Source organism: Lactuca virosa, chromosome 3 (assembly GCF_052849685.1).
Source record: "Lactuca virosa cultivar CGN04683 chromosome 3, Lactuca_virosa_CGN04683_v6, whole genome shotgun sequence".
NCBI classification, from domain to species: Eukaryota; Viridiplantae; Streptophyta; class Magnoliopsida; order Asterales; family Asteraceae; genus Lactuca; species Lactuca virosa.
This window is the reverse complement of record NC_136428.1, coordinates 292096216-292123502: the sequence shown is the minus strand read 5'-3', so window position 1 is coordinate 292123502 and position 27287 is coordinate 292096216. Positions and strand designations below refer to the sequence as shown.

Below are 27287 nucleotides of genomic sequence, written 5' to 3'. Positions count from 1 at the left end.
CAAAGTTTTTCATTCAAACATGCTTATGAACTCACCAACATTATATATGTTGACATTTTCAAAATAACTTGTATTCTCAGGGAATCGTTAAGCAGAAAGGTCAACAAGAACATGTGAAATTTGTCGTATTTTGTTACCATCATACATTGAATATTTTGACATGTAATTTATGATACTATACTTGATGTAAACAATGTTGGTTGTATTTTGATATGTATGATGATGTTGTTGTCTTGTTTCAATTATATACATTGTGATGATATTACAAGATGAAGTCACCCAAGCCCCCAGACGTTTCCGCCGTCTGGTTCGGGGGTGTGACAGTTAGGGTGAATATCAAGGATCAAAAGAATATATTAATGCTAATTTTTCAAAATCTATAGAAACTACCAAAAAATATTTTGGATTTTCAAAAAAGGCCATAAAAATACTCAAAGAACAACAAACCAAAAAAAATATCAAATTGAAATGTACTGATGATACCTTTTTTAGATGCTTTGAACGAAAATCCAAAGAAATTGTGATTCCAATGTCCATCCCCATCATCTAGTAGGTCAAATCCCAAATCAAAATAAAATAAATACACATTCTTTCAATAAGAACCCAAACCTGGAAATTTTATAATCATTGCTAACCTAATATTACATCCTACCATATCAGATGTTGAACATAGCATATTTCAGGAAGGCATCATCTTCTTTACATCAATAACATAAATCCATGCTCTTTGGTGAATGTTTTGTTATCTGTATAAGATTGTGTGTAATTGTGTGAATTGTTAAAACAATAACATTCAGTGGAACTCTGAAATTGAAGAGCTACAATAGAGTAATCAATTACTATTGATTTCTATAACAGATTCCACACACCTGAAGCAACTTATGAGTTTGCGTAGGCTTAGCTTGCTCATGTGGTCCTCCCACATGTTTCCCTCTTCCAGTCTTTTGATGCTCTTTATTCCTTGTCGACTACATAAAACCCTCAAATCAATACCTACAATCAGTTTTACACTTACGAGAAACAGAGAGAGATTGACTGACCTTCGAAGGAGTAGCCTCAGATAGGAATTCATAGGGATCGAGACCGTATTGTTTGAGCAAGTCCCTCTTCTCTTCCGTGGAATTAGGTGATTCTGGAATCACCCCCCCCCCCCAAAAAAAAACACCAAATTAATCCGTTATAGGTGAACAATTGGAGAACCAAGAAATGGATTTTGTATATATAGGAGTGGAGATGGATTTGAGAAACTTACTGAGAGATGTCGAACATATGATCGTTGAAGGCCGCCGGGTAGGGCGCTTTAACCAGAACCTCAACGCATCGACGACAGTATCCGGGTGCACCCAGACCGCAGTCCGCGACAGCAGTAGCTAAGGCTAGGGTTTGCGTTTGTTTGTGGTATAGCCAAAAAAAGGAAGCAACAGTTGGTGGCGGCTGGTTGTTTGTTGTCGGTGTCGGAGGTTGAGAATATGTTGCTGATGGCGGTGGTGGACAGTCGCCGGTCTGAGCGACGCACAATAAGTTTTTTTTTGTAGAGAGAGAAGTGCATAATCGGAAGGGAGATGGAACCGATGTGAAAAGAGAGATCGGCGTAGAAGAAGGTTAGATAAGGGTTTCTTGCATCTGATTGGTGAGGGAAGGCGGTGGTAAACAAAAAAAAGAGAAGAAACAGTAAAGTAAAAAGAAAACACGGAGGAAGAGTATTGGAGGAGGATGGCGGCAAACGAATGTGAGGAACAGAAGATAACGATGACAAATTGTAAGGCGGTTTGTGGTAGAAAAGAGAAAAAAAAATTTGAGCGGGCAAGTGAAAAAGGAAAATTGTTCGGTTAAGCTTTTTGACAATTAATAGTATAAAATATTGGAGTCGGTGTAATGGAGGGGAAAAAATATTGGAGTCGGTGTAATGCAGTCGGTGGAGGATTGAAGGGGCTAAATTTAAATTTTGAAAAGCGTTGTGGCAAATGTTTAAAACTCAGAAAAACTTCTGGCAGAAATCTAAATCGTAAAAGATTCTTGTTCACCAACTTTTTAACAATTAATAGTATATACAATATGTTAATATCTCTTACCTATAACAATCGTCAAAGTTATATATATATATATATATATATATATATATATATATATATATATATATATATATATATATATATATATATAGAGAGAGAGGAGAGTTCAATTGAGAAAAAAAAAAGGTTGAGAATGAGGGAATCATTCTCAGCCACACATTTATTTTGCCGCAAAACACTTAGGCGTACCGGAGGAATTTGTAACGGATACACATGTGTTTTTCCAATCAAACATGTTTCTTTAAAGTATGCTAATCATTACCTTAATATATAAAAAAACATTTTTTTTGTTTTCTTTTTAGAATGCTATTTTCATCGAAAATTTATTTTAAATATATCAAAATTCATAATTTTTTATTCTCTATAAATAGACATCTATATTGATATAGTTTTAAGATAAAATAAAAAAAATATTTTTTTTAAAGTTTCAGCTATCGTTATTCATAAGTGAATAAAAATGCATCAGATTTTATTAAAGTACATTCGTTATTCACTTATGAATAAAACACATTCTTAACTTTTTTACAGTTTAAGTATTGTTTATATATGAATATAGCACATTATAAAGTTTTCTTACATAAAATATATTTTTTTACATCATCTTTCGTCACATGTTATATTTATATATAAATAAAACGTATATTAATTGTCGTAATATGTTATATTCATATATTAATAAAACATTTTTAAGATTTTTGTTACAGTTCATTTGTTATTCATATATAAATAAGTAGTATGTTAAAAAAAAGATGAAGTGTTTTGAAATTTTGAACTACTTATTCATATAGGAATAACAATTGAACTGTAAAAAATTATGATAAATGTGTTCTTCGTATATAAATATAACCTGTGAGGAAAGTCAATACATGTTTTATTCATATGTGAATATAACATGTGACGAAAGTTGGTGTAAGCTGTAAAGAGTTTATTATATGTTATATTTATATATGAATGATACTTAATCTGTAAAAAAAATTAATCATATTTTTTATTAATAAATGAATAACGAATGTGCTGTACTAAAAATCTGATGCACTTTTATTCACTTATAAATAACGAATGCTGAAAATATAAAAAAAAATATTTTACTTTAAAACTATATATCAATATGGATGTTTATTTGTAGAGAATAAAAAATCATGAATTTTGGTATATTTAAAATCATTTTTCGATAAAAATAGGTTCTTAAAATTTTAAAAAACGAAAAAAACTATGTTTTTGTATATATTAAGGTAATGATTAACATAGTTTAAGGAAACATGTTTTTGTTGGAAAACACATGTGTATTCATTTCCCATTTCCATTGGTACGACGGAGATTTTTTAGACAAAAATAAATGAGTGACTGAGAATGATTTCCCTATTCTCAACTTTTTTTATTTTTCTCAATTGAACTTTTATAATATATATATATATATATATATATATATATATATATATATATATATATATATATATATATATATATATATATATTGTTATATAATAGTATTATTTAAAAGATAGGTTTTGTTTTATCGACTATCCATAAATACCCCTTGTTCAAACATAAATAAACATTTATTGGTGAATGTGTAATTCATTTCGTAGGACCGTTTGACTTTTTTTACTTCAATGAGTGTGGGACTGCCCTTAATCAGTACCCAATATGGGATAAAAATAAATACGACAACTACTTGTTTACGTAAATAAAAATAATCTACAAAAAAAAATAATAAAATCTAAAAGTACTTCAACACTATAAAATATAGGGAACAACCCATCGCTTTTACAAAGAAAGAAGATGTGGAAATTGAAGATTGCGGAAGGGGACAATCCCTACTTGTATAGCAGCAACAACTTTGTTGGCCGCCAAACTTGGGAGTTCGACCCAGATGCAGGAACACCGGAAGATCAACAGGAAGTCGAAAATGCTCGTCAATATTTTCTAAACCGACAAAAGGAAGGTTTTCAAGCGTCCAGTGATTTGCTCATGCGGAAACAGGTATGTATGGTCATATTCTAAAAATAATATAATCTTAATATGGAATGTTGATGGTGTAAGACAATTTTATACAGAAACAATTTTAAAAGATAACAGAAGGAATACTAACTCCTCTTAATTTTTGTTGCTCAAGTATGTCATTTATAGAATCACTATACAGTTGTTAACTTGAAAGCGATTAATCTGAAAAGTAAATCTATATTCTTTATCAATAATATTATCATTTTTGTTCAATAAGATATCAAAATGGATGATTGATTCATTTAATACTAGAAATAATAGAAGTAAATCCTTTAATAGTATACATTGCTCATACTTAAATAAATTGAGAAAATTGCAATAAAGTCCTTACATATTAGCTTAATAATCGATTTAATATTTATATTTTTTTTATTCAATTAAGTCCCCAAAAGCGGTAATAGTATTCAATTTAACCCTTTTACCCGGTTAACAGACCATCCAACTTTAAAAAAATACATTTTTGGCCCAGATTTCAAAATTTATTACAAATTTTGTCCAAAATTTACACTTTTGGCTCAGATTTTAAATTTTATCATAAATTTGGTCCTAAATTTACCCTTTTAGCCCAAATTAAAACTTTGATATAAATTCATTCTAACTTTAGTTTTTTTTACAACTTTTTTTTCTCAAAATTTTGTTTCGAATACATTTTTTCTTTATAAAATCATATTTATATAAAAAAAACATATTTTCACATAAATATCTTATATTTTCTATATAAAAACTTTTTTTTAAACATTTTTGTATATGAAGTATCTATTTATAAAAATAGGTATTTATTAAATACATAAATATATACAAATCCGTTTTTATATTAAAAAAAATGTATACAACATGTATTTTATAAAAAAATGTATACAAACACCTATTTTATTATAAATACATTTGTATACAAACACATATTTATAAAAAGGTGTAAACAAACATCTATTTTCATAGAGAGTGTGTGTGTGTGTGTGTCTCTCTCTCTCTCTCTCTATATATATATATATATATATATATATATATATATATATATATATATATATATATATATGCACACATGACAAGTGATTATGATTATCAATTTTTAGTTTACTGAAATATACCCACAAAGTGTTTGTTAAAATGTCAAGGTGAGTTTTTAGTTGTTACAATCGATATTTGCCTTAAACCTTTTTTTGTTATTATGTGAATTTGTGATTTCATGAGAAACACGGTGGTGATGGCTGGTGATATAAGAACGAGAGAGAGAGAGAGAGAGAGAGAGAGAGAGAGAGAGAGAGAGAGAGAGAGAGAGAGAGAGAGAGAGAGAGAGAGAGAGAGAGAGAGAGAGAGAGAGAGAGAGAGAGAGAGAGACCCTTTTCATATTATTTCATTTTTTTTAAATAAGAGAAAACATCAGAAATGGTCAATGTGGTAGTGAAATGACGAAAATGTCATTCAGTTAACGGACAAAACTTAACGGAGTTAGCAATAAGGACCAATCGTCAAAATTTTTGAAAACACATGGACCATCTATGATGTTTTTAAACCACGGGAACTAAACTTCAGATCTGAGGAAACCACATGGACCATTTATGATGTTTTTTCTAATTAATACAAAATACTAAACAGTGCAAACATTCTGTTATAAAATCAAATTTTCTTTCACACTTACAGATTCTCTTCTAATAAAGATAATTTTTTGGAGTAAAACAAAACAAAACTACTTATTTTTTTGTTTTTGAAAAACTACCTGGTTTTTGTTTTTGAAAAGTTTTAATTATTTTTTCATTTTGAAACTTTTATAAAGAGTCAAATATGTTAAAATTTTATAATTTTGTTACAATCTTAAAATTTTACTGGTTGTAACATTCTAAATGGTATTGGGCATAGAATATATATCATTAGAATTAGAGTAAATTACACTGATGGTCCATATGGTTTAAGGTAATTTGTCCGTTGGTCCCTAACATTTTCTTAAGTGTTTCCTATGTTTGGTTTTATTGTGTATTTGGTTTCTATTACGCCTAAAATTACTATATTGTCCTCAATATTTTTTTAAAACAATTTATTAACTATTAATTATTTAATTATATATTTAAAGTATAAAAACAAATCCTCAAACGCCACGTTCGCACCCCACTACTACTCCAAACCAACTTTCTCTTTTTCTAATCATCTGATTCCTTCTTCTCTAACCATTCATTGACACCATTACTATCATCAACTGAGAAACATTTGGGGTGACATCGATAACCATTAGGGCACCTCCACCGGTAACTATTAGGCCGCCGCTACAATCTACATCAAACCCAAGATCCATCGCTGCTGCTATCATGGTTATTTACAACGAACAAAAACCAGAATAGACGTTTACAAACTCAATATCATGTCGTCTCCGCTACTAACATGAGTTTTTTTTTCATATTTTTTGACTATGAGATGTATGCTAGAAATATTCTCTTTTTTATCACAAAGCGAAGGCATAGCTTCAAACTAAGATATATATATATATATATATATATATATATATATATATATATATATATATATATATAATTCTTAAACCTCATTTCACGGAGTCTTACGTGAAATATAGTCGTTTATATTCTTTTGGTATATGAATTTAAAATGTGGATAACATTATGCAGTTGATCAAGGAAAGCGGAATCGATTTATTGAGTCTACCACCGATAAGGTTGGGAGAGGAGAGGGAAATTCATTATGAAGCGGTGACGACGTCTATAAAGAAAGCACTTCGACTTCATCGTGCCATCCAAGCTAAAGATGGTCACTGGCCTGCTGACTATGATGCCCCCTTGTTCATCACCCCACCCCTTGTGAGTTTTTTACCGTTAATTAAAAATTCGGTCTTTAGACTACTTACATTCGTTTGCTATTAGAAATGGATTGCATACCGTTAATTAAAAAGACTACTTACATTCGTTTGCTATTAGGAATGGATTACATACACTTTCACAAGAAAACAGACTAAATTATATCTAAAAGATAAAACTTATAAATAGAAGTGACTCATCTACGCAACTTAGTTTTCAATGGCTTGGTAACCCTTTTTGTTTGCCACGTATCTGTATTTGTTATTTCATTTATATTTGGGTTGTAATATTAGTCATATACGAAAGGGACAAAGGCACTCAGGTCAATTATATATATATATATATATATATATATATATATATATATATATATATATATATATATATATATATATATATATTCTAAAAATCAATTTTTTATGAGCTCAAAGCTGGTTTTTGCAAAAACCTGTCGGTTCTTACTGCTTCCAAATCAGACCGGTTTTGGAGATTAAGAACAACATGAAAGAAGAAGTTTAAAACAAGGTTTTCTCATAAAATAACATCTACGGTTTGGGTTTAGGATTTAAACGTAACCCCTTAAAACTTAAGAACCATCAGAAGGGTTGGAGAATTAAGTACACTTTACCGCCACCATGGCATAGTGGTGTCATGGTGTTGGTACAATTGTTATATGTTGGTTGAAATAAGACTAGAAAAACTTACTAAAAACTTCAGTCATAATTAACTGTCAATATTTCGACCTCCAAACCTTGAAATATAAATCTCGTCGGTCAAAACCTTCATATATGACTTAGGAGGATAGGTCCAAAACTCATGATGATCCAACGATTTAAAATCCGGCGATCGTTTGAGTACTAAGGTTGTATCACCTTTTTCTTGATCAGCGTCTCTCTGGATATGCACTCTCTCTTGAAGATTTTTTCAGCAGTTATTACACTAAATTCTCTAGGAACGTAGATGAACATATAGACCATGATGCTAGGGAAATTTCTAGTATCTATGCTTAAAACTGATCGTTTCCTTATTTTCGTGACTCACAAATTATGATCTCAACCCTAAGGTATTGTGGCTATCAGAAGAAAATGAAAAGCTTACTTGGTAAGAATGCAATGGCAGCCACAAGAGACCTCTTCTTCCTCCCACATTCTCCAACCTTATACCTCCTACCCTAAACCTTTCCAATTTCTAATCCTTTCTCGCTTCTTTTTCGCTTGGTTCTTTCTTTTTCTTTGTCGAATATGCAAACCAATGTTTAAAAGATAATATAATCTTTAAACTTAAATAGTTTTTAGTTATATCTAATTTCGATTTAATGTTTTCTTCAACTATTTGTGTTGTTATTTAAGTTAAAAACTATTCTACTCGATCTAAAATAATAGTCTTTAGACATTTTACTAGTTTCTTTGACATTTAATACAATTTTTAAATTAATAACTTAAGTATACTGAGTTGAAAATTTCGAAAATAATATCAAAACTAAAGTAATATAGAGTTTTAATTTAAATAAATCAAATTTCAATGGTACATAATAAAGATTTATTTTTAACCACATGAAAAAAAAAGTTATAAACATAAGATACACCCAAATAACTAATATTAATTAATATTAGAGTAATATAGAATATCTTCCATCATATTTATTTAAAACTTCTAATATTGATTCGAAAATTACATATATATATATATATATATATATATATATATATATATATATATATATATATATATATATATATATATATATATGGAAAAGTTCAATAGAGAACCATAATTATTGGTTTTTCAACGAACCAAATCTTTTTTTCAATTTCTAGAGTTTATTCTTTATCGAAAAAAAATCTAAAAATGTCTAAATTCATATATTAACATTGTGAATGTGAAAAATATTTTTCAGATTCACCGTGTGAATCCGGATTCACATTGTGAATTTGACGTAAAAAAAGAAAATCGAATTTGATATCATTGGAAAAAGGATAAAAAATTATGAATTTCTGTATTTTTAGTTTTTTTTTTTTTTTTGATAAAAAATAAGTTCAAAAAGTTGAAAAAAAGATTGGTTCCTTGGTTAATTATGGTTCTCTATTGAACCTCACCATATATATATATATATATATATATATATATATATATATATATATATATATATATATAGAGAGAGAGAGACCAAATCCGGTGAAAACTACGAGGATAATTCTTAGCCTATCGATTTATGAAGGGTAAATTTGTTAAAATTAATTAAACAAAGTTGGGTTATATGTTACAGCCAAACTGGACCACAGCCAAACTGGACCACTAACGTATAGTTGGACTTTACGTTGCGCGCCGCCGAAACTTAGCCGCTTCCTTTTTATTGGATTGAATAATGTTGGGTCGAATATATATCTTTGCCAAATGCCTAATCAAATTATGAAGGCGTGAAGTTTTTGTGTATGTGGCCCACGAGTCTGTGCAACATAAAATGAAACTAAATCAATATTTTTCTTTTGAACGGACGCTATAACATTATAAGGGGTGTTTGACAAAACTTAAAAAATGAGCTTTTTGACTTATTACCGGTTTTATATTGGTATAAGTCAAAAAAAGTGTTTGGATAAAAAACAACTTATAACTGTTGGCAACCTCTAATAAGTGAAAAAGTGATAAGTAACCTATTCCGTACTTATTAAAAACTCTTTATTTCACCAAAATAAGTTATAAGTCAAAAAGTCATAAGTATTTTTAAATAAGCTTTGTCAAACACCCTCTAAATGCATTCCATTTGTCTTTCCTTTAATATTATATAGTTATATGATTATAAAATTAATTAAATTTTTATTAATAAATTATTATAAATAATTTTTTTAATTAAGATATATATATTTTTAATTATGTAAAATTATAACCGTTGATTCAAATAAATATATGAAATTAATTTTGAAGATATATGAGACACTCTTTATTTGTGAATTAATAAAAAAAAATAATGATATTATATAATAAAATATTAAATTTATTATAAAAATAAAACAACCACAGTAAGTGAAGTAAATTAAAACAAATAAGGTATATTGTTAAACTGGACATATGTAATTAAATAATTTTTATTAATTTTATTTATTTTTAAAAATGATATCGAATTTTAAAGTTTGAGACATTCTGTTTATCAATTAAATGTATTCATATTAGTTGATTTAGATATAGCAACATAAACATATATATATTAATATCTTTTTAGTTTTTTTTGTTTAAATATGTTATTTTATATTAGTATTTAAATAGAAATAACTATAAACAAATAATTATGACAATATAGTAACTCTCTGCAGATTTATAGGGATTATTATTTATTATAGGAGTAAGCATGTGAGTGACACGTGATAAGCATTAAAATTGGAGATATAATAGACTGACATGTGACAAATAATTAATATGGAGGTGTATTAGAATGATACATGACCAAAAAAAAACTATTCGTTTATTAGTATTAGTAGATTTGTGCAAATCAAAATATATATATTTCTTTATGATATTTCTCTTTTCTTATTTTTTTAATTTTCTTTTATATAAGTTTTTTAATTTAAATTTGTTTTGGATCGTAAGATCATATAAATATTATATTAGATTATAACTTTTTGTATCATATTATTAGATCATTATTAGGTCATTTTAGATGATAAATTGCTTTAAATTATTATATTTTTTATATTTTTTTATTTTTCTTCGTTTTTTTGGCTTTTTTATGTTTTATTTTTGTTTTTTATTATATATTATGAAGTTATTAGTGTTTTTTGTTTTTGTTTATTTTTTTTTTATTTTTTTTTTTTGAACTGAATATCGGTTAAAGTTTTTGATGTTTTTATAATTATAAAAGTTTCGAATCATTAAGATATTAAGGATAAAATTTTGGATCATAAAATTTTAGATCAAATCCTTTTGAATCATTGTATTTTGTACCATTTTAATTTTTAATGATCTAACTTTGAATCCATAATATATTTAATTAAATAAAGTTTTTGTTCATAACAAATTTTAGATCAACATATATTTTAAATCATTTAATTTTGAATCACAAAAAATATAATTAAGGTTCATAAATTATATGAATCAAAATATTTTAAATTATAACAAATTAAAGATCATAAACATGTTGAATCATAACTATTTTGAATCATATATTTTGGATCGTATTATGTTCAACTTTTTTTTTTACAAAAACTTATAATTTTTTAAAATAAAGTTTGATATCTAAACAACCTTATTTTTTTAAATTTTTTTTTTGGAAAGTTAATAATATATGATATATAATAAACCTTTAAACAAATTTTCACTTTGGAGAATGAAAATTTTCACATCTTATTTTTTATAAAAAGTTAGAATCATTTAAACAAAACATTAGCATCCTAAACAATAATATTTTCAAAAATTTCTTTTACAAGCTCACTAAAAACTTTTACGAAGAACTATATCATTTGCTTTTTTAAATTTAGATAAAACAATTTTCGTTATATTTTATAAAAAAAGAATTCTTTAAATTAAAATATAAACACTTAAGGATCATAAAATGTTGAATCATAAACTTTTTGGATCATAGTATTTTAAATAATCTTACTTTAAATCATATTATTTTCAGTTTTATATTTTTTTTAAAAATTGTAATCTTTTAAAATAAAGTGTGATAGCTAAACAATCTTAACAATACTATTTTCAAAAAAAAAAATTTATAAGCTCGCTAAAATAGTAAGACCAATAACTTCTTCCTTCGCTTTTTTGAATTTGGATAAAAAATCGTTATATTTTATAAAAACTATTCTTTCTTAAAATAAAATATGAACACTTTAAAAACTTATTTTTAGATAATTATTTTTAAAAAGTCACTTTTATAGTAAATAGAAATATCACTTAAACTTTTATGATTTTTGGAGATTTTGTTTTTTATTTTTTGGTTTTTTACAAAATAAAAAATTAGAAAAATATTTTTTTTTTCAAAATTTCATTATTATGTTCATTTTTGTAGAGAATTACATTTTAAGAATTTTAGTATTTTCAGATTTTTTTATAATGAAAAAAACAAGTTTTGGTTAGAAAATGAAATAAGTAAAAAATAAAACAATCTTGCAATAATATAGGACAGAGAGGTGGTGTATCCATCTCTTTTCCTTGGCACGCACATCTGATGACATAAAGTGAATTAGTTACATGCAAGTGACAGTTCAGCCTGTCACAGTCCAAAACAAGAATATTTTTTTTTCAAGTTTTTAAAACAAATATCACAGATATAAAAATTGTTCCAAAACCATCACAACGTATAAATATTACGTCATTAGAGTACAATATCTAAAATGCGGAAATAACAAAGAGAATGTTGTGCCATCATGTCGGGCCCTTCCCCTTAGTAACGGAAGTACTTGAAACCATAAACACAAACTGTAAGCAAACACTTAGTAAGTTTCCCCCAAAGTACCACATACCAACATGCAAATTAATGCTATGGGCCAAATCATAGTCTTACATATATTTCTTGCCGAGGGCCAGATCCCGGTCTTCCATAAAATTGCTAGGGGCCAAATCCTGGTCTTTCATGCAATTGCCTGGGGCCAAATCCTGGTCTTTCATGCAGGTGCCATGGGCCACATCCTAGTCTTTCATATAAATGTAAGGGGCCAAACCCGAGTCTTTCATACACATATCACACAATAAACCGTATCCTATAACACAAATAATGGGTCGGCCTTGGTGCCTTCGACCCATTGATACATTGAGGAAACTCACCTCAGTCTGCTGGAAACAAGAAGATGCTCGGCTACTGATGTAACATCCCAATTTTCAAGTCCAAAAATTTCTTTTTAATTAACCGGCTTATAAAAACATTCATAAGAAAATACTGTGAAAACACATCATCTCATAAATAATGAATCATGTCTGAAAACCCAAGTCATAAAGTAATAACATATCAGAGTACAATCCCAGAAAACTCCATGCGGAAATCATGTGTGTGTGTGTGTGATGCGATGCTACGCCGCCGGCTCCTTCCCCTTAGACGAAGAGGTACCTGAAATCAAAAACGAAATCGTAAGCACAAAGCTTAGTGAGTTCCCCCATCATACCATATACCAAGCAATATCATCGGTATCTTTCAACCGGTAATCATCATCGGTATCTTTCAACCGGTAACCCTCGTCGATATCTTTCAACCGGTAACCCTCGTCGGTATCTTTCAACCGGTAACCATCATCGGTATCTTTCAACCGGTAACCGTCATCGGTATCTTTCAACCGGTAATCATCATCGGTATCTTTCAACCGGTAACCATCGTCGGTATCTTTCAACCGGTAACTGGGGACTATTCCACCCCCTACCACTAGCATACAACAGCAAGGTACAAACACGCAGTCAGGCATATCCGGGTACTGACCTACCCTACGGCCCTAAGGGCCGCTGTCAGGGAACCTAATCCCTACAATACACGTAACATATCATGCAGATAATACTCGTGACCAAAGCACATAACCAAACCAAGATAATTATCACAAAGACAATCATCTTTTGAATACTCCTCTTTGGTGGGCCGGCATTGTGGCCTTAGACCCACCCCTACTGGAAGGTAACTCACCTCGTACAAGAAGTTGCTGATAATCTGTGCGGGAAACCTCCGTCCGCTGCTGCTCCGGAAATCCTCCGGCTACAATCCCCACAAACACTCAGTTAGAAACTGATATCTACTCTTAGGGTAAAATGACCATTTTACCCCCAACCAAGTCCAAGTCAAAGTCAACTTCCAGTTGACCCGACTCGCCGAGTTGGGCCGTCAACTCGTCGAGTCCCTTCCCTTTACTCGTCCTTATCCACGACTCGACTCGTCGAGTTTGGCAACGACTCGACGAGTTCCCCTTCCTTACGAACATCAATGAACCTTCATCCGACTCGCCGAGTTGTATGAACAACTCGTCGAGTTCATCTTCAACCTTAAGAAGATTGCCTTGGGCTCGCCGATTCTGTTCTAGCACTCGTTGTGTTGGGTCACTCTTTCTGTCTTGTTACAACCCTTCTAACACCCAACTGAGTCCTTTTAACCCTCAACAGATATGGGACTCAAAGCCTTGGACTCGTCGAGTCCCAAGAACGGACTCGCCGAGTCGATGACATCCACACACTAAATCCTCGATTTCTGAGGTACAACACTTGACCAAAAGGTAGATCTGGGCTCCTACAATCGTTCTAGCACGTAAAGTTACAAACTTTACGTGCATGCATGGGACTTTGAGTCCAAAAGGTCCTACAACAAGCTCTTGGGTTGCATGGAGTCTTTCTTGGGCGTAAAAGCACCCACTTTCTGCCTTGTGACCCCTTTAAGGACCTAGATCCGAAGCCTTGTCCCCAACCACGCTTTCATTCATGGTTGGCTACCTAAAATGGCTTTAAAAAAAGCCCTAAATCTCCACAAAATGTGATCTAGCAAATGAACAAGCAAGTTAGCAACTTTATACCTTCTGATGGCTGAAGATGAAGCACAAACTCGAACCCTTATGGTCTCCTCTTGTTTCCTCAAGCCTTTCTCCTTCCTTCTTAAGACTATCAACACCAAAATCCACCAAAATGGATTAGATTGCTTCAACAACGGCTAGGGTTTTCTATAGAGGGTTTTTGGGAGCATAAAGGGGCGATGGAGGCTGTATAAGGTTGTTTAAATAGGGTGCAACCCTCATATTAGGGTTTTGTCCATACAGAGCCTACTCGTCGAGTCCGGGACCCGACTCGACGAGGCCATCACTTAAATCCCGCGTCCCATCCCGCTTCTACTCGGCGAGTTGGTCCTTCAACTCGCCGAGTCCAAGGCCAAAAATGCAAAAGTACTTAAATAAAATACATACCAGGAACTAGGTGCTACAAATCTCCCCCACTTATCTTAGACTTCGTCCTCGAAGTCTGCTGCTCGATCCTGGAATAACTCTGGGTAATGCTCCATCATCTCATCCACCGGCTCCCAGGTCCATTCTGAGCCCTTCCAGTGCTGCCATTACACCTTCACGAGCTCCACCTTTTTGTTCCTCAGATCCTTCGACTTCCGGTCGAGAATCGCTACAGGCCGCTCAATATAATTCAGGCTGTCATCGACCTGAATATCCTTTAGTGGTACCACCGCCGAGTCGTCCACCAAACATTTCCGTAACTGGGAGACGTGAAAAGTGCTATGAATCTGACTAAGTTCGGCTGGTAGATCCAACCTATAGGCCACTTTGCCCACCCGGGCTATAACCCTGAAGGGTCCAATATACCTGGGACCCAACTTGCCCCGTTTCCTGAATCGGATGACGCCCTTCCATGGCGACACCTTCAGGAGAACCATATCCCCGACCTGAAACTCCAGGTCCGATCGCCGCTTGTCAGCATAGCTTTTCTGCCGACTCTGCGCAGTCTGAAGTCTGTTCCTGACCTGCTGAATCCGTTCGGTCGTCTTGAGCACTACATCAGTGCTCCCCATGACCCTCTGGCCAATCTCGCCCCAGCATATCGGGGTCCTGCACTTCCTCCCGTACAACATCTCGAAGGGAGGTCGATCGATACTCGCATGATAGCTATTATTATACGAGAACTCCGCCAACTGAAGGTAGGTATCCCAGCTACCTCCGAAGTCTAAAACACATGCCCGCAACATATCCTCTAGCGTCTGGATGGTCTGCTCGCTCTGGCCATCTGTCTGCGGGTGAAAGGCGGTGCTAAAATGCAGACGAGTACCCAGCTCGTCATGAAACTTCTTCCAAAACCTGGAAGTAAACCGAACATCTCTGTCTGAAATCACCGACACTGGCACCCCGTGCCGCGCCACCACCTCTCTGATATAAATGTCGGCCAGCTTCTCGGCCGAGATGCTCTCCTGAATCGGAATACAATGAGCGCTCTTGGTCAATTGATCGATGATGACCCAAATCGAATCCACCCCTCGCGCGGTCCTGGGAAGCTTTGTGATAAAATCCATCGTAATATCCTCCCATTTCCACAGCGGGATATCCAACGACTGCATCTTGCCATGTGGCCTCTGGTGCTCGGCCTTGACCTTCCTGCAGGTTAAGCACCGCTCCACGTACCATGCTACGTCCCGCTTCGTGCAGGGCCACCAATAATCAGGACGAAGATCTCTATACATCTTCGTCGCTCCGGGATGGATAGAAAATCTGGATTTGTGTGCCTCCTCCATCAGGATCTGGCGTACGCCTCCATGATAAGGGACCCACACCCTATGGTGAAGAGTCAATAACCCTCGGCTATCATAGTCGAAGGAGGAAACCTGTCCCACAATCCGCTCGCTCTTCCGATGTTCCTCCTTCATGGCCTCCTGTTGGGCCTCCCGAATCTGCTCCAACAACGGAGTCACCACCGTCATCCTCAGACATATATCCCTGATCGGCGTTGCCTTGCGGCTAAGCGCGTCGGCCACCACATTGGCCTTTCCCGGGTGGTAGAGGATCTCACAATCATAATCCTTTACCACATCAAGCCACCGACGCTGCCTCATATTCATATTTGGCTGGTCCATGAGATACCTCAGGCTCTTGTGGTCCGTGTAAATCATACAAAGAACCCCATAAAGGTAATGACGCCAAATCTTGAGGGCGAACACAACAGCCCCCAGCTCCAAATCATGCGTCGGGTAGTTCGCCTCGTGAGGCTTCAGCTGCCTCGAAGCGTAAGCAATAACATGCCCTCTCTGCATCAATACTGCGCCCAAGCCCGAGATGGACGCATCACAGTACACGACGAGATCCTCCATGCCCTCTGGCAGGGCTAAGATTGGCGCCTCACACAATATCTGTCTCAGTGTCTCGAATGCAGCCTGCTGCTTAGGCCCCCAACGAAAGACCACGACCTTCCTCGTTAGCCTGGTCAGGGGTAAGGCTATCTTGGAGAAATCCTGGATGAATCTCCGATAGTAGCCGGCTAATCCCAGGAAACTCCGAATCTCAGATGGAGACCTCGGAACCTCCCATCTCATCACGGCCTCCACTTTGGCCGGATCTACCGAAATCCCGTTCTGGTTGACAAGGTGCTCAAGAAACTGCACCTCGCGCAACTAGAACTCACACTTAGAGAACTTAGCATACAAGCTCTCCCTCCTCAAAGTCTCCAGAACCTCTCGCAGATGCTCCTTATGCTGCTCTCGCGTCTTGGAGTAAACCAAGATATCATCGATAAACACTATCATAGACCGGTCTAACATCGGTCTACACACGCGGTTCATGAGGTCCATGAACGCGGCAGGAGCGTTGGTGAGCCCGAAAGGCATCACCACGAACTCATAGTGGCCATAACGCATCCGAAACGCCGTCTTCTGTACATCCTCCTCTCTGACCCTCATCTGATGATATCCTGAACGCAAATCAATCTTGGAGAACCAAGATGCTCCCTGTAGCTGGTCAAAGATGTCATCAATCCTCGGGAGTGGGTAACGGTTCTTCACCGTTACCTTATTCAGCTCCCTATAGTCTATACACATCCGATGCGACCCGTCCTTTTTCTTCACGAACAGAATCAGGGCTCTCTAGGGAGAACTACTCGGTCTAATGAATCCCTTGTCTAACAGCTCCTGCAGCTGTGTAGACAACTCCTGCATCTCGGGAGGAGCCAACCGATACGGTGCCTTGGCTATCGGAGCCGCACCAGGGACTAGGTCGATCCTGAACTCCACCTGTCGCTCCGGAGGTATCCCAGGCAGCTCCTCGGGGAATACGTCCGCGAACTCTCGCACCACGGGCACATCGCCCACCGTCGCCCTACCCGCCTCCCGGGTATCGATAACATAGGCGACATAACATGTGCAACCCTGCTGGAGGTAGCGCCTAGCTCTCGCTGCTGAACATAAAGCTGGTCCTCGCTGTGGCCTCTCGCCCTGAATCACCAACTCTCCCCCACTTGGGGTCCTGATCCGCACCAACTGTTGCGCTCAGTCAATCATTGCCCCATTGGGGCTCAGCCAATCCATACCGATAATAACCTTGTTCCCCCGTAAAGGTATGGGAACCAGATCTACCAGATAACGCTCCTCAAACAGTCGTAGGACGCAATCTCGGTAAACCTCCGACGCTCGTACCGACCGGTCGTCCGTAATCTCGACCTCCAGAGGGCAATCCAGCATGCCCGAAGACTCGGGAAAGTTCTTGCTAAGCGCAAGAGAGACAAATGATCGGGTGGCACCCGAATCAAACAATACCTGAACTGGGATACCGTTCACATGGAACGATCCTAAACAGTGCACATACATAACATATCAAGATCACAGCGCCATAACATAAAAGCATAAGAAAGGAACCATACCCGTCACTACATCAGGTGCAGCGCATGCCTCCTCAGCTGTCAACTGAAATGCTCGGCTCCGCACCACTAGAGCCTCTGTCTTGGCCTTCCGGCCATTTGCAACCCGCGCTGTCGCTGAGACCGGCGCCACTGCTGGCGCCGCTGCTGACGCTGCTGACAATCTCGGGCAGTTGGCCTTTTTATGGCCCCTCTGATTGCAATGGAAGCAAATCAGGTCTGTCATCTGTACCGCAGGAGTAGGGGCGGTGCAATCTCTGCCAAAATGCCCAACCTTGCTGCACTTATAGCAGCCTGAACCCGACCCAGTGCGGCAAGCTCCCTCGTCTGACCGACCACATTTCCCACAGCGGTCCCGCCCAGACTGGCCCTTCGGCCTACCATCGGATCCCTTGGGCTTCTTCCCCGAAGCCCCCGTCGTCAGCCCCTCCACTGCCTTCCTTTTTCGGATGTGCTCCAGATCAATCTCCCTCTCCCTAGCCCTGGCAATCATGGAATCCAGGGTAGGGCAAGCTGAGAAACTGACATGCTCCCGGATGTCAGCTCGTAACATATCATGGTAGCGGGTCCACCTCATGTCCTCATCACCCGCATACTGGGGCACCAGCAATGCCCTCTCCCAGAACTTGGCGGTGATCTCCGCCACAGTCTCCGTAGTCTGTCTCATGTCCAAGAAATCTCTGGCCAGCTGTTGAAGCTCCACAGCTGGCGCAAACTCCGCCCTGAATCTGGTCACAAAGTCTGACCAGGTCATAGCCTCAACAGCCGAGGCTCCCCATGAGTCACCAACAGACTCCCACCAATCTCTAGCTCTGTCCCTCAAACACCCTGTTGCATATCTCACCTTCGACCCCTCGGGGCAGAAGCTGGTCAGCTGCGCAGACTCGATGTCTGCGATCCATCTCCTAGCAGCAATGGGGTCTTTCACCCCATGGAAATCCGGCGCATCACTCCTACTGAAGTCCTTAAAAGACAGTGTGCACGTACTCGTCTGGCTAGACGCCATATCACTCCTGAATGCTCGGAGGCGATCCTCCATCGGCTCAACAATCCCTTCCTTGATCGAACCGAAGATAACTGGCGTCGCATCAAGGATACCCCTCGTGATCTCGGATGCGATGAACTCGCGTAACCCATCATCAACCTGCTCGGATCCTGTAACTGAGCCCGATCCTGATCCTGATCCGGAACCTCCTGCTCCATGTCGTGTGGTCACCATGCTGAAAATACACGCATAAATGTCAGGATCATACATACTTCCGAGAGGCCTAACACACTCTCCAAGGTTCCCGGTTCCATCTAGGCCCTCCTTGATTCGAGTACGGGTCCTCTGCTTTCGGTAGTACGGGCCCATACTACCTTCCACATCTACCCGTACTTTCCCCAAGGATTGCTTCGACTTCACCAAGTCCCTTTTACCGATACCCTTTCCACTGACCTCATCCTAGGCTTCCCTAGGGCACTCTCCGACCTACCCTCCGCCATCAGCTGCACTAGGAGTCCCCACCACTTCCCCCTAACTAACTTGCGGATACTGTTACACATTCGTTCATTAGCTAGTTGAAAATGGCCAGAACCCCCATAGCACAAAGCAAGCAGCATTCGTGCATTGGGTAACCAATCAGGCATAACCTACACAGGCCATCCTACTGCTGTCTAAACAGTCCTAGCATACAGCTCATATAACAGGCATATAAGGCATCCTCCTAGATCCTTAGCCCTAACTAGCATGCAATTCTCAGAATCATATATCAGGCACACAAGGCATCCTCCTAGATCCTTAGTCCTATTCTAGCATGCAGTTTTCTGAATCAAAACCATATAGCATAACATATCAAGTATGGGTATCTTGGGGAAAACTTACTTGAGCCCGGCCGGTCGCATGCATCACACACTTCGTCTTTCTTAAAATCCTCTCATTTAGATTTTAGAAAATTATTTTCCTTGTAAAAACCTTTTAGCCCCTCAGTTTGAGTCCAGACACCCCCGAGGGTGTGTCCGAATCCCTCAAACCAGGGCTCTGATACCAACTTGTAACATCCCAATTTTCAAGTCCAAAAATTTCTTTTTAATTAACCGACTTATAAAAACATTCATAAGAAAATACTGTGAAAACACATCATCTCATAAATAATGAATCATGTCTGAAAACCCAAGTCATAAAGTAATAACATATCAGAGTACAATCCCAGAAAACTCCATGCGGAAATCATGAGTGTGTGTGTGTGTGTGATGCGATGCTACGCCGCCGGCTCCTTCCCCTTAGACGAAGAGGTACCTGAAATCAAAACCGAAACCGTAAGCACAAAGCTTAGTGAGTTCCCCCATCATACCATATACCAAGTAATATCATCGGTATCTTTCAACCGGTAATCATCATCGGTATCTTTCAACCGGTAACCCTCGTCGGTATCTTTCAACCGGTAATCATCATCGGTATCTTTCAACCGGTAACCATCATCGATATCTTTCAACCGGTAACCGTCATCGGTATCTTTCAACCGGTAATCATCATCAGTATCTTTCAACCGGTAACCATCGTCGGTATCTTTCAACCGGTAACTGGGGACTATTCCACCCCCTACCACTAGCATACAACAGCAAGGTACAAACACGCAGTCAGGCATATCCGGGTACTGACCTACCCTACGGCCCTAAGGGCCGCTGTCAGGGAACCTAATCCCTATAATACACGTAACATATCATGCAGATAATACTCGTGACCAAAGCACATAACCAAACCAAGATAATTATCACAAAGACAATAATCTTTTGAATACTCCTCTTTGGTGGGCCGGCATTGTGGCCTTAGACCCACCCCTATTGGAAGGTAACTCACCTCGTACAAGAAGCTGCTGATAATCTGTGCGGGAAACCTTCGTCCGCTGCTGCTCCGGAAATCCTCCGGCTACAATCCCCACAAACACTCAGTTAGAAACTGATATCTACTCTTAGGGTAAAATGACCTTTTTACCCCAAACCAAGTCCAAGTCAAAGTCAACTTCCAGTTGACCCGACTCGCCGAGTTGGGCCGTCAACTCGTCGAGTCCCTTCCCTTTACTCGTCCTTATCCACGACTCGACTCGTCGAGTTTGGCAACGACTCGACGAGTTCCCCTTCCTTACGAACATCAATGAACCTTCATCCGACTCGCCGAGTCGGATGAACACTCGTCGAGTTCACCTTCAACTGATGAACAAGTCCTGACCTTGACTCGCCGAGTTGTATGAACAACTCGTCGAGTTCATCTTCAACCTTAAGAAGATTGCCTTGGACTCGCCGAGTCTGTTCTAGCACTCGTCGAGTCCCATGAACTCCAGGTCTAAAATTAAGTCCAATGCGTTGGGTCACTCTTTCTGTCTTGTTACTGTTGGGTTATGAGCATTCTAACACTCCTAAGTGTACATGCAACCCTAAATACCTTGGATCTATGTTTTCTCTATTATACATACAATTATGAACATCCAAGGTATTATCCTAATCTAGCATACAAAATAATAAATATAACAAGATAGAATACATACCTCTTTGATGTAGAATGTCTTCATGAAGCTTGAGTGCCTAGTGCCCTAAGTGTGACACCTCAAATGGTTCCCACAACACCAAATACACTTGGAATAACTTGAGAGAAACTTGAACACTCCTTGGAATCGACTAGCCCTCACACTCACACATTAGTGCACCATTTCTTGAGCCATGGGATTCTTTTATATGGTGGCTATTAGGGTTACACCATGTAACTCATAACTTTACCCATTCCCTATGCTCCATGGATTTTAACCTCCATGGAGTATCCATGGGTCACCCCATGGACTTAGTCCAACATAAGGAATCTTGGATCACAAGCCCACATATATAAGAATGAATGATTTACACAATCAACCCATATATTTAATTAGTCTCCTTTTGATCACATAATTAATTCCAAATTAATTCTTGATCAATACTAATTAAATAACCTTATTAATATATTAGAACTTATAATATATTAACCAACCTTAAGTGTTATTTCTCTCATTATAGTCTATCCAAATGCATGATGCCATGCAACCCAAATGGACCATGCCGGGTCGGGTCAAGTCTTACCAATTATAGTTATGGACTTAGACATTAATCCAACAGTCTCCCACTTGGATAAGTCTAAAACTATTATTGCGTATGACTTCAGGAACCGATCAGCAATCGTAGCTCTCAAAAGCTTCTGTCGAACTCTGACCTTGTCGATGAACTCTGACCTTTGTCAATGACTTGTCCATTAGATAAGGGATCATATATTCCTCCATTCTAGATATCATATGGACTGAGACATGGATTATCAATCATTCTCTCTGTCCATTTGTTGTTTCCCGATTTCCGATTCATGATGACTGACTGATTGAACAATCAAATCAGTCCTGGCTTGGCCAAGCACTCACATGTATCATCTTTAAATCATCGAGGGGCCCACAGATATCGCTTTTATCCCGAAGGTAAAAGGAATGGATAAACTTCGACTCATATGGCTTGTTCTACTACTTGTTGAATCATACACAAATGCACGTTTTATAACATCGAGTTACCAATGCGTTTTCGTGCAATCAATGTATAACCAACTCATAGTAACAACTCATATCTCTAGGTTTGAAGAATATAAGATATTATCGTCTCATGATCACTCGTGATAAAATCCATGAAGTGATTCAAATGAGCGCGGGTTGAATCCAATACTCAGAACTTATGAGCACTCATGAGTGTTGTAGCACCACTTTGTCCACCAACTTGGACCTCTACAAACCAACCCATGACAGTCTTGATTCATATCTACTTCCAACATATGACCGACTGTGGATGGTTTGAATAACTTAATCATTCAGGAAGAGCGACTTAGTTATTCTGGAAGTCAAAACATGCAAAGTGAAACACAAGAATAAATGAATCAAATATGGTATCAAACCCTATGAATATAAATAAACACTTTTATTTATCACCATACTGATTACTCATTATTCATTGTTTCGGTTTTATCAACTTTATACTTGAATTTAAAACAATAGTTGTCCCATGCTCCAAGCATGTACACTATGTTTTCTAAACACTAGTCATGCCATACACCAAGTATGCATACTATGTTTGTCTATGATCTTTACTTAGTAAAATAGATCAATTGAACATCACTCCAATGATCCTCTTTTCACAGTCCCAAATCCTTACTGCAAATGCAAGAATTCCAAATTCATGCCATTTACTGAAATCTGTTAGATTCTAAACTTATATGTATTGATCCTCTTAATGATTATGCACGAAGTCAGAAAGACTTGACAACAATCATTACAGAGCATTCCAAAGGAGATCAGCTCCTTGGAAACATCCTTCTTTCATTAAGTTTCCTAATCTTACACAGATTGAATAATTTCTAACTTTGAAACATTTCCATATTCCATTTTGACTATCACTTCTGAACAAGAGTTGCCTCCTTACAGATTATGTCAATATGGTCCTTCCAGAATTAACATTATACTTCCAACTGTCCTTAAGCAACCAATCTTTGGTAAACCTCAGATTGTCCTCGACAATTGCTTAATCATTTTAGTCATATCCAATTCTAGACCTTTTCCCTTCTTAATGCCTCTAGGCATTTGGAAAAATTTAGAAATGACAAATATTATAACACATGCAATCGATCCTGTACCCAAAGCAAATGGTACACGATTCATGATGTCTCACATAAACACATGATTCTAGACCAGTCTTTTGCTACAATATTTTTATTTGCCATGTTTTCAAAATTTGACTATGAAGAGGGATGCCGTAATTATAATCGAATTTTGAGAACGCAATATATAGAATTTCCTTAAGTTGAACCAATCCAACATGAAATTCATATATATATTCTTGACTAAAGATGATTAAGGTCTCAATCTAAGCCTTTAGAACTGAAATGAAGTATATCCTCTCCCTTAATTATAGCAAAACAACTTTTTCAATCCCTGCAGCCTCACGAATTGAAACTTTTGTTTTCTATAATTAACATTGCTAACTTGCAACACTAACAATAATTATCATGCTCCCACTAACATGATGATTATTAGCATAACACTTATGCTCCCACTAGCTTTGACATGTACTCAGAAATCAGCTGGACTTCTAGAAATCAATACTTTATTGACTTTCTTACCAAAGTTCAGATTTCTGATACGAGATGCTTTGATAAAACTTTATCAAAATCATACACCTTTCCTTAGATAGCATGCATGTGTGTCTAAACAATTTCAGAACTATGAAAAGGGATGTCGTAATCATAGTCTCAATTGTTTAGACCTTTTGCCATCTGCTTCAAATCTACTTAGTGGAAGTGTTTCCTCACCATCATTTTCATGAATCGGAGAGAAACCTTATGACCCTTAGATTTTATGGTGTATGTGTTCTTATCCATGTGAATCGTCAAAACCAAAGTCACAAGACAAGGATAATGACAAATCCAAACTCATATGGACTGAACTTATGCAATCTTAACTTCTTGCCACCTGGCAGTACAGGGCCTGCCATTGCTTCCAAGTTGTTATGCAACCAATTGAGAACTTTCAAAACTCCTATGCAAAGCCAACTTTAACTGGAATGGGCACAGAATATGTCAACACGATAGGTTATAAACCTCAAGTCGTGTGCTAGTGAAGAACCTCAGGTTTTATTCTTGATTAGTTCTTGAAATTCTTTTTAGGATCTTTAAGACTCCCACTGTCCTCTTGACATATAAGACTATCTTGCCAAATATTCAAGAAATAGTGCAGATTCTTTATCAAGACAAACACTTCACACAAATGGCCTTAGTTGGTCTTTGTTTTATCCAAAACATCACAACTTACCAATTTCAAATGTACAAGAGTAGGACACTTTTACTCTTACATTTGACAAGTGTTTTAAACCTTTATTTAAGATATGTCACTCAAGTTACAATCTTGGAGTATGACTCTAAGAATTGTTTTGGAATGAAGTATGACTCATCTTCCTGATCTAACCATTTCAACAATTCATGACTCCTCTTCTTAGTCATAAGAATGCACTAAGATGACCTTTAGAGAACTAATTGTGATATGATTTGTAAATCATTAAGATGATCACAAACATGATACTAAAGTACTCTCACATCTTTTCAGATTTGAGAAACTTTTATCTTTCTGCCTAATTTGATTCTTCCCATTCGTTCTGCCATACATTGAGACTTTTCCAATGTTTCAGAATTATACTTAAATTTGTAAGTATAACCATATTTACTAAACTTTAGTAAATCAAATAGTCTTAACGAGCTTTGTGGTGGACATGACCAGTGCACAAGAATGTGTACTCGATCCCTTTAGTCCTTCACTTGACTCACACATCCATGTGCACAAGTAATTAGTCTTGATTTTCCAATGCTTGAAAGTTCTCATTCATCATACTATTCAACTTGCATGATTCCAAGTTTCGGTCCAATTGAAACTTGGGCGATGAGGAACTTTCCTGATTTGGTAAATCTAGACACTACCACAAATGAAAGAATCAAATCCATTTTCCAATATTGCTGTCAGTGGAATCATATAAGCAACAATTTTCCACAAATGCCATTGTAAGGATACTTCAAATAAATAAAATTAAACAATTTTCTTTTATTTTAAAACTTTGCGGAAAAACTTATCCTTACAATCCACATGGAAAATTGTTGTTATGTATTCCTTAGCAATATATCATAACTTCTTAAGCAACTGCTCAAAATTCTGATGCGATCGAAATCCACCTTCGTGATCAGAATCAGCATATACTTCCTTTAAGATTTCTCTCTATTCTTTGATTCTTAAAACATCAACATGTGACCCAGTCACATCATGTAATGAGGATCTCAGAATAGAACTTAACAGAGTTAGATAATGGGCTCTACCTGATGTAGAGTCAAATTTATTGACTTTAACATCATTAGGTAAATTTGGCAGCTTTGCAATCAACGCCCCTTCCTTTGGCAAAATAAATATATGGACCCTTTGGTAATGGGACTATCTCAGACTTAGCCTTTCTCTTTACCATTTGGTCAACCGGGTTGACTATGGCCAATCCCTTTCCATTGGGAAGAGAATGCTTTTTCTGGATTTCCAGTGTCACCATTGTCACTGTCCATAAAGTTTTGGGAAGTTGATCTTCTAATCAAATTTGCTTTAGTATCGTTCCAAATCATTGCTGATTCAGCAGCACCAAGCAAATAGATATGATCATTAAGGTTCATGTCATAGTCTGTTTCATAGTAGTCCCAAAGGAACTCACTATGTGACTTAGAAAGTGATTGAACATCCAACTTTCTCAAGACTTTGACACCCAACTCTCCCGGCTTGTCAATATGTGACTTCATCTCTAAGATGTGATCACACATAGACCTTGCTTGCCATTAGGGCTTGAGTGACCTTGAACTTGTGGGTTAGGGAGAATAATTGGAGGAGGTGGAGGAAGTAAAGTTCCAAGAGACTTGGGAAGATCATAGATGTCTGAACTAGACATCTTTTGGGAGATATTCAAGATAGTTGATCTAAAGTCCTTAATATAACACCCAATATGAAATATTAAGGCTAGGATCCAACAACCTATTTATAACTGGAAGAGGGATGCCGTAATCCGAGTTATAAAATAGTTGAAGGTAGGTAAATGACGATTTACCAATTTCCACCATGAAAAACGAAATAGTTTAATTAGGTTTTTACTTGGATTTGAAACTCCTAGATCTTTTGAGATTCATTGAACTTTTCAATGGCATGTTTCAATCTCGAGTGTGCCTTTCAGGTTTTGTGACTGGGATGCCGAGGATCACAAAACAAGGTGTGAAGTAACCATGCAAATATACTTGGTACCCTTAATATTTACCCCTCAATCGATGTGCCGGTAAACCACACGAGCTCCACCGATACTATGATAAATATTAAGTTACCCTTTGCCTACTTTGTTAAATCCAGGTTAGTGTGCCGGTTAACCACACACGCTCCACTAACGGTTTAAACAAAGTGCAAAGTGTAATTTCATGGATTAACACCTTATTCACATTTTCCTAAGTAACTAAGATTGGGAATTAATAAAAGGTTTAGTTACTTAGTATTTATCATTAATACTTTTAATGAAGGGAGAATTATAG

At 36.5% G+C, this 27287-nt stretch overlaps 1 protein-coding gene across 4 annotated transcripts in view; it reads left to right on the top strand.

Moving 5' to 3' along the window:
- The first annotated feature begins 3854 nt into the window (after positions 1–3854).
- Positions 3855–27287, top strand: part of LOC145167267 (dammarenediol II synthase-like) — a 36882-nt gene continuing 13449 nt past the window's right edge. For 2 of the 4 annotated variants that reach the window (XM_079086412.1, XM_079086413.1), the window contains exons 1-2: positions 3855–4055; positions 6692–6880. In XM_079086412.1, the coding sequence (XP_078942538.1) occupies positions 3855–4055; positions 6692–6880 (390 nt within the window). Of the gene's footprint in view, positions 4056–6191; positions 6432–6691; positions 6881–27287 lie in introns of those variants that run through there. The other 2 variants (XM_079086414.1, XM_079086415.1) reach the window with 2 other exon arrangements.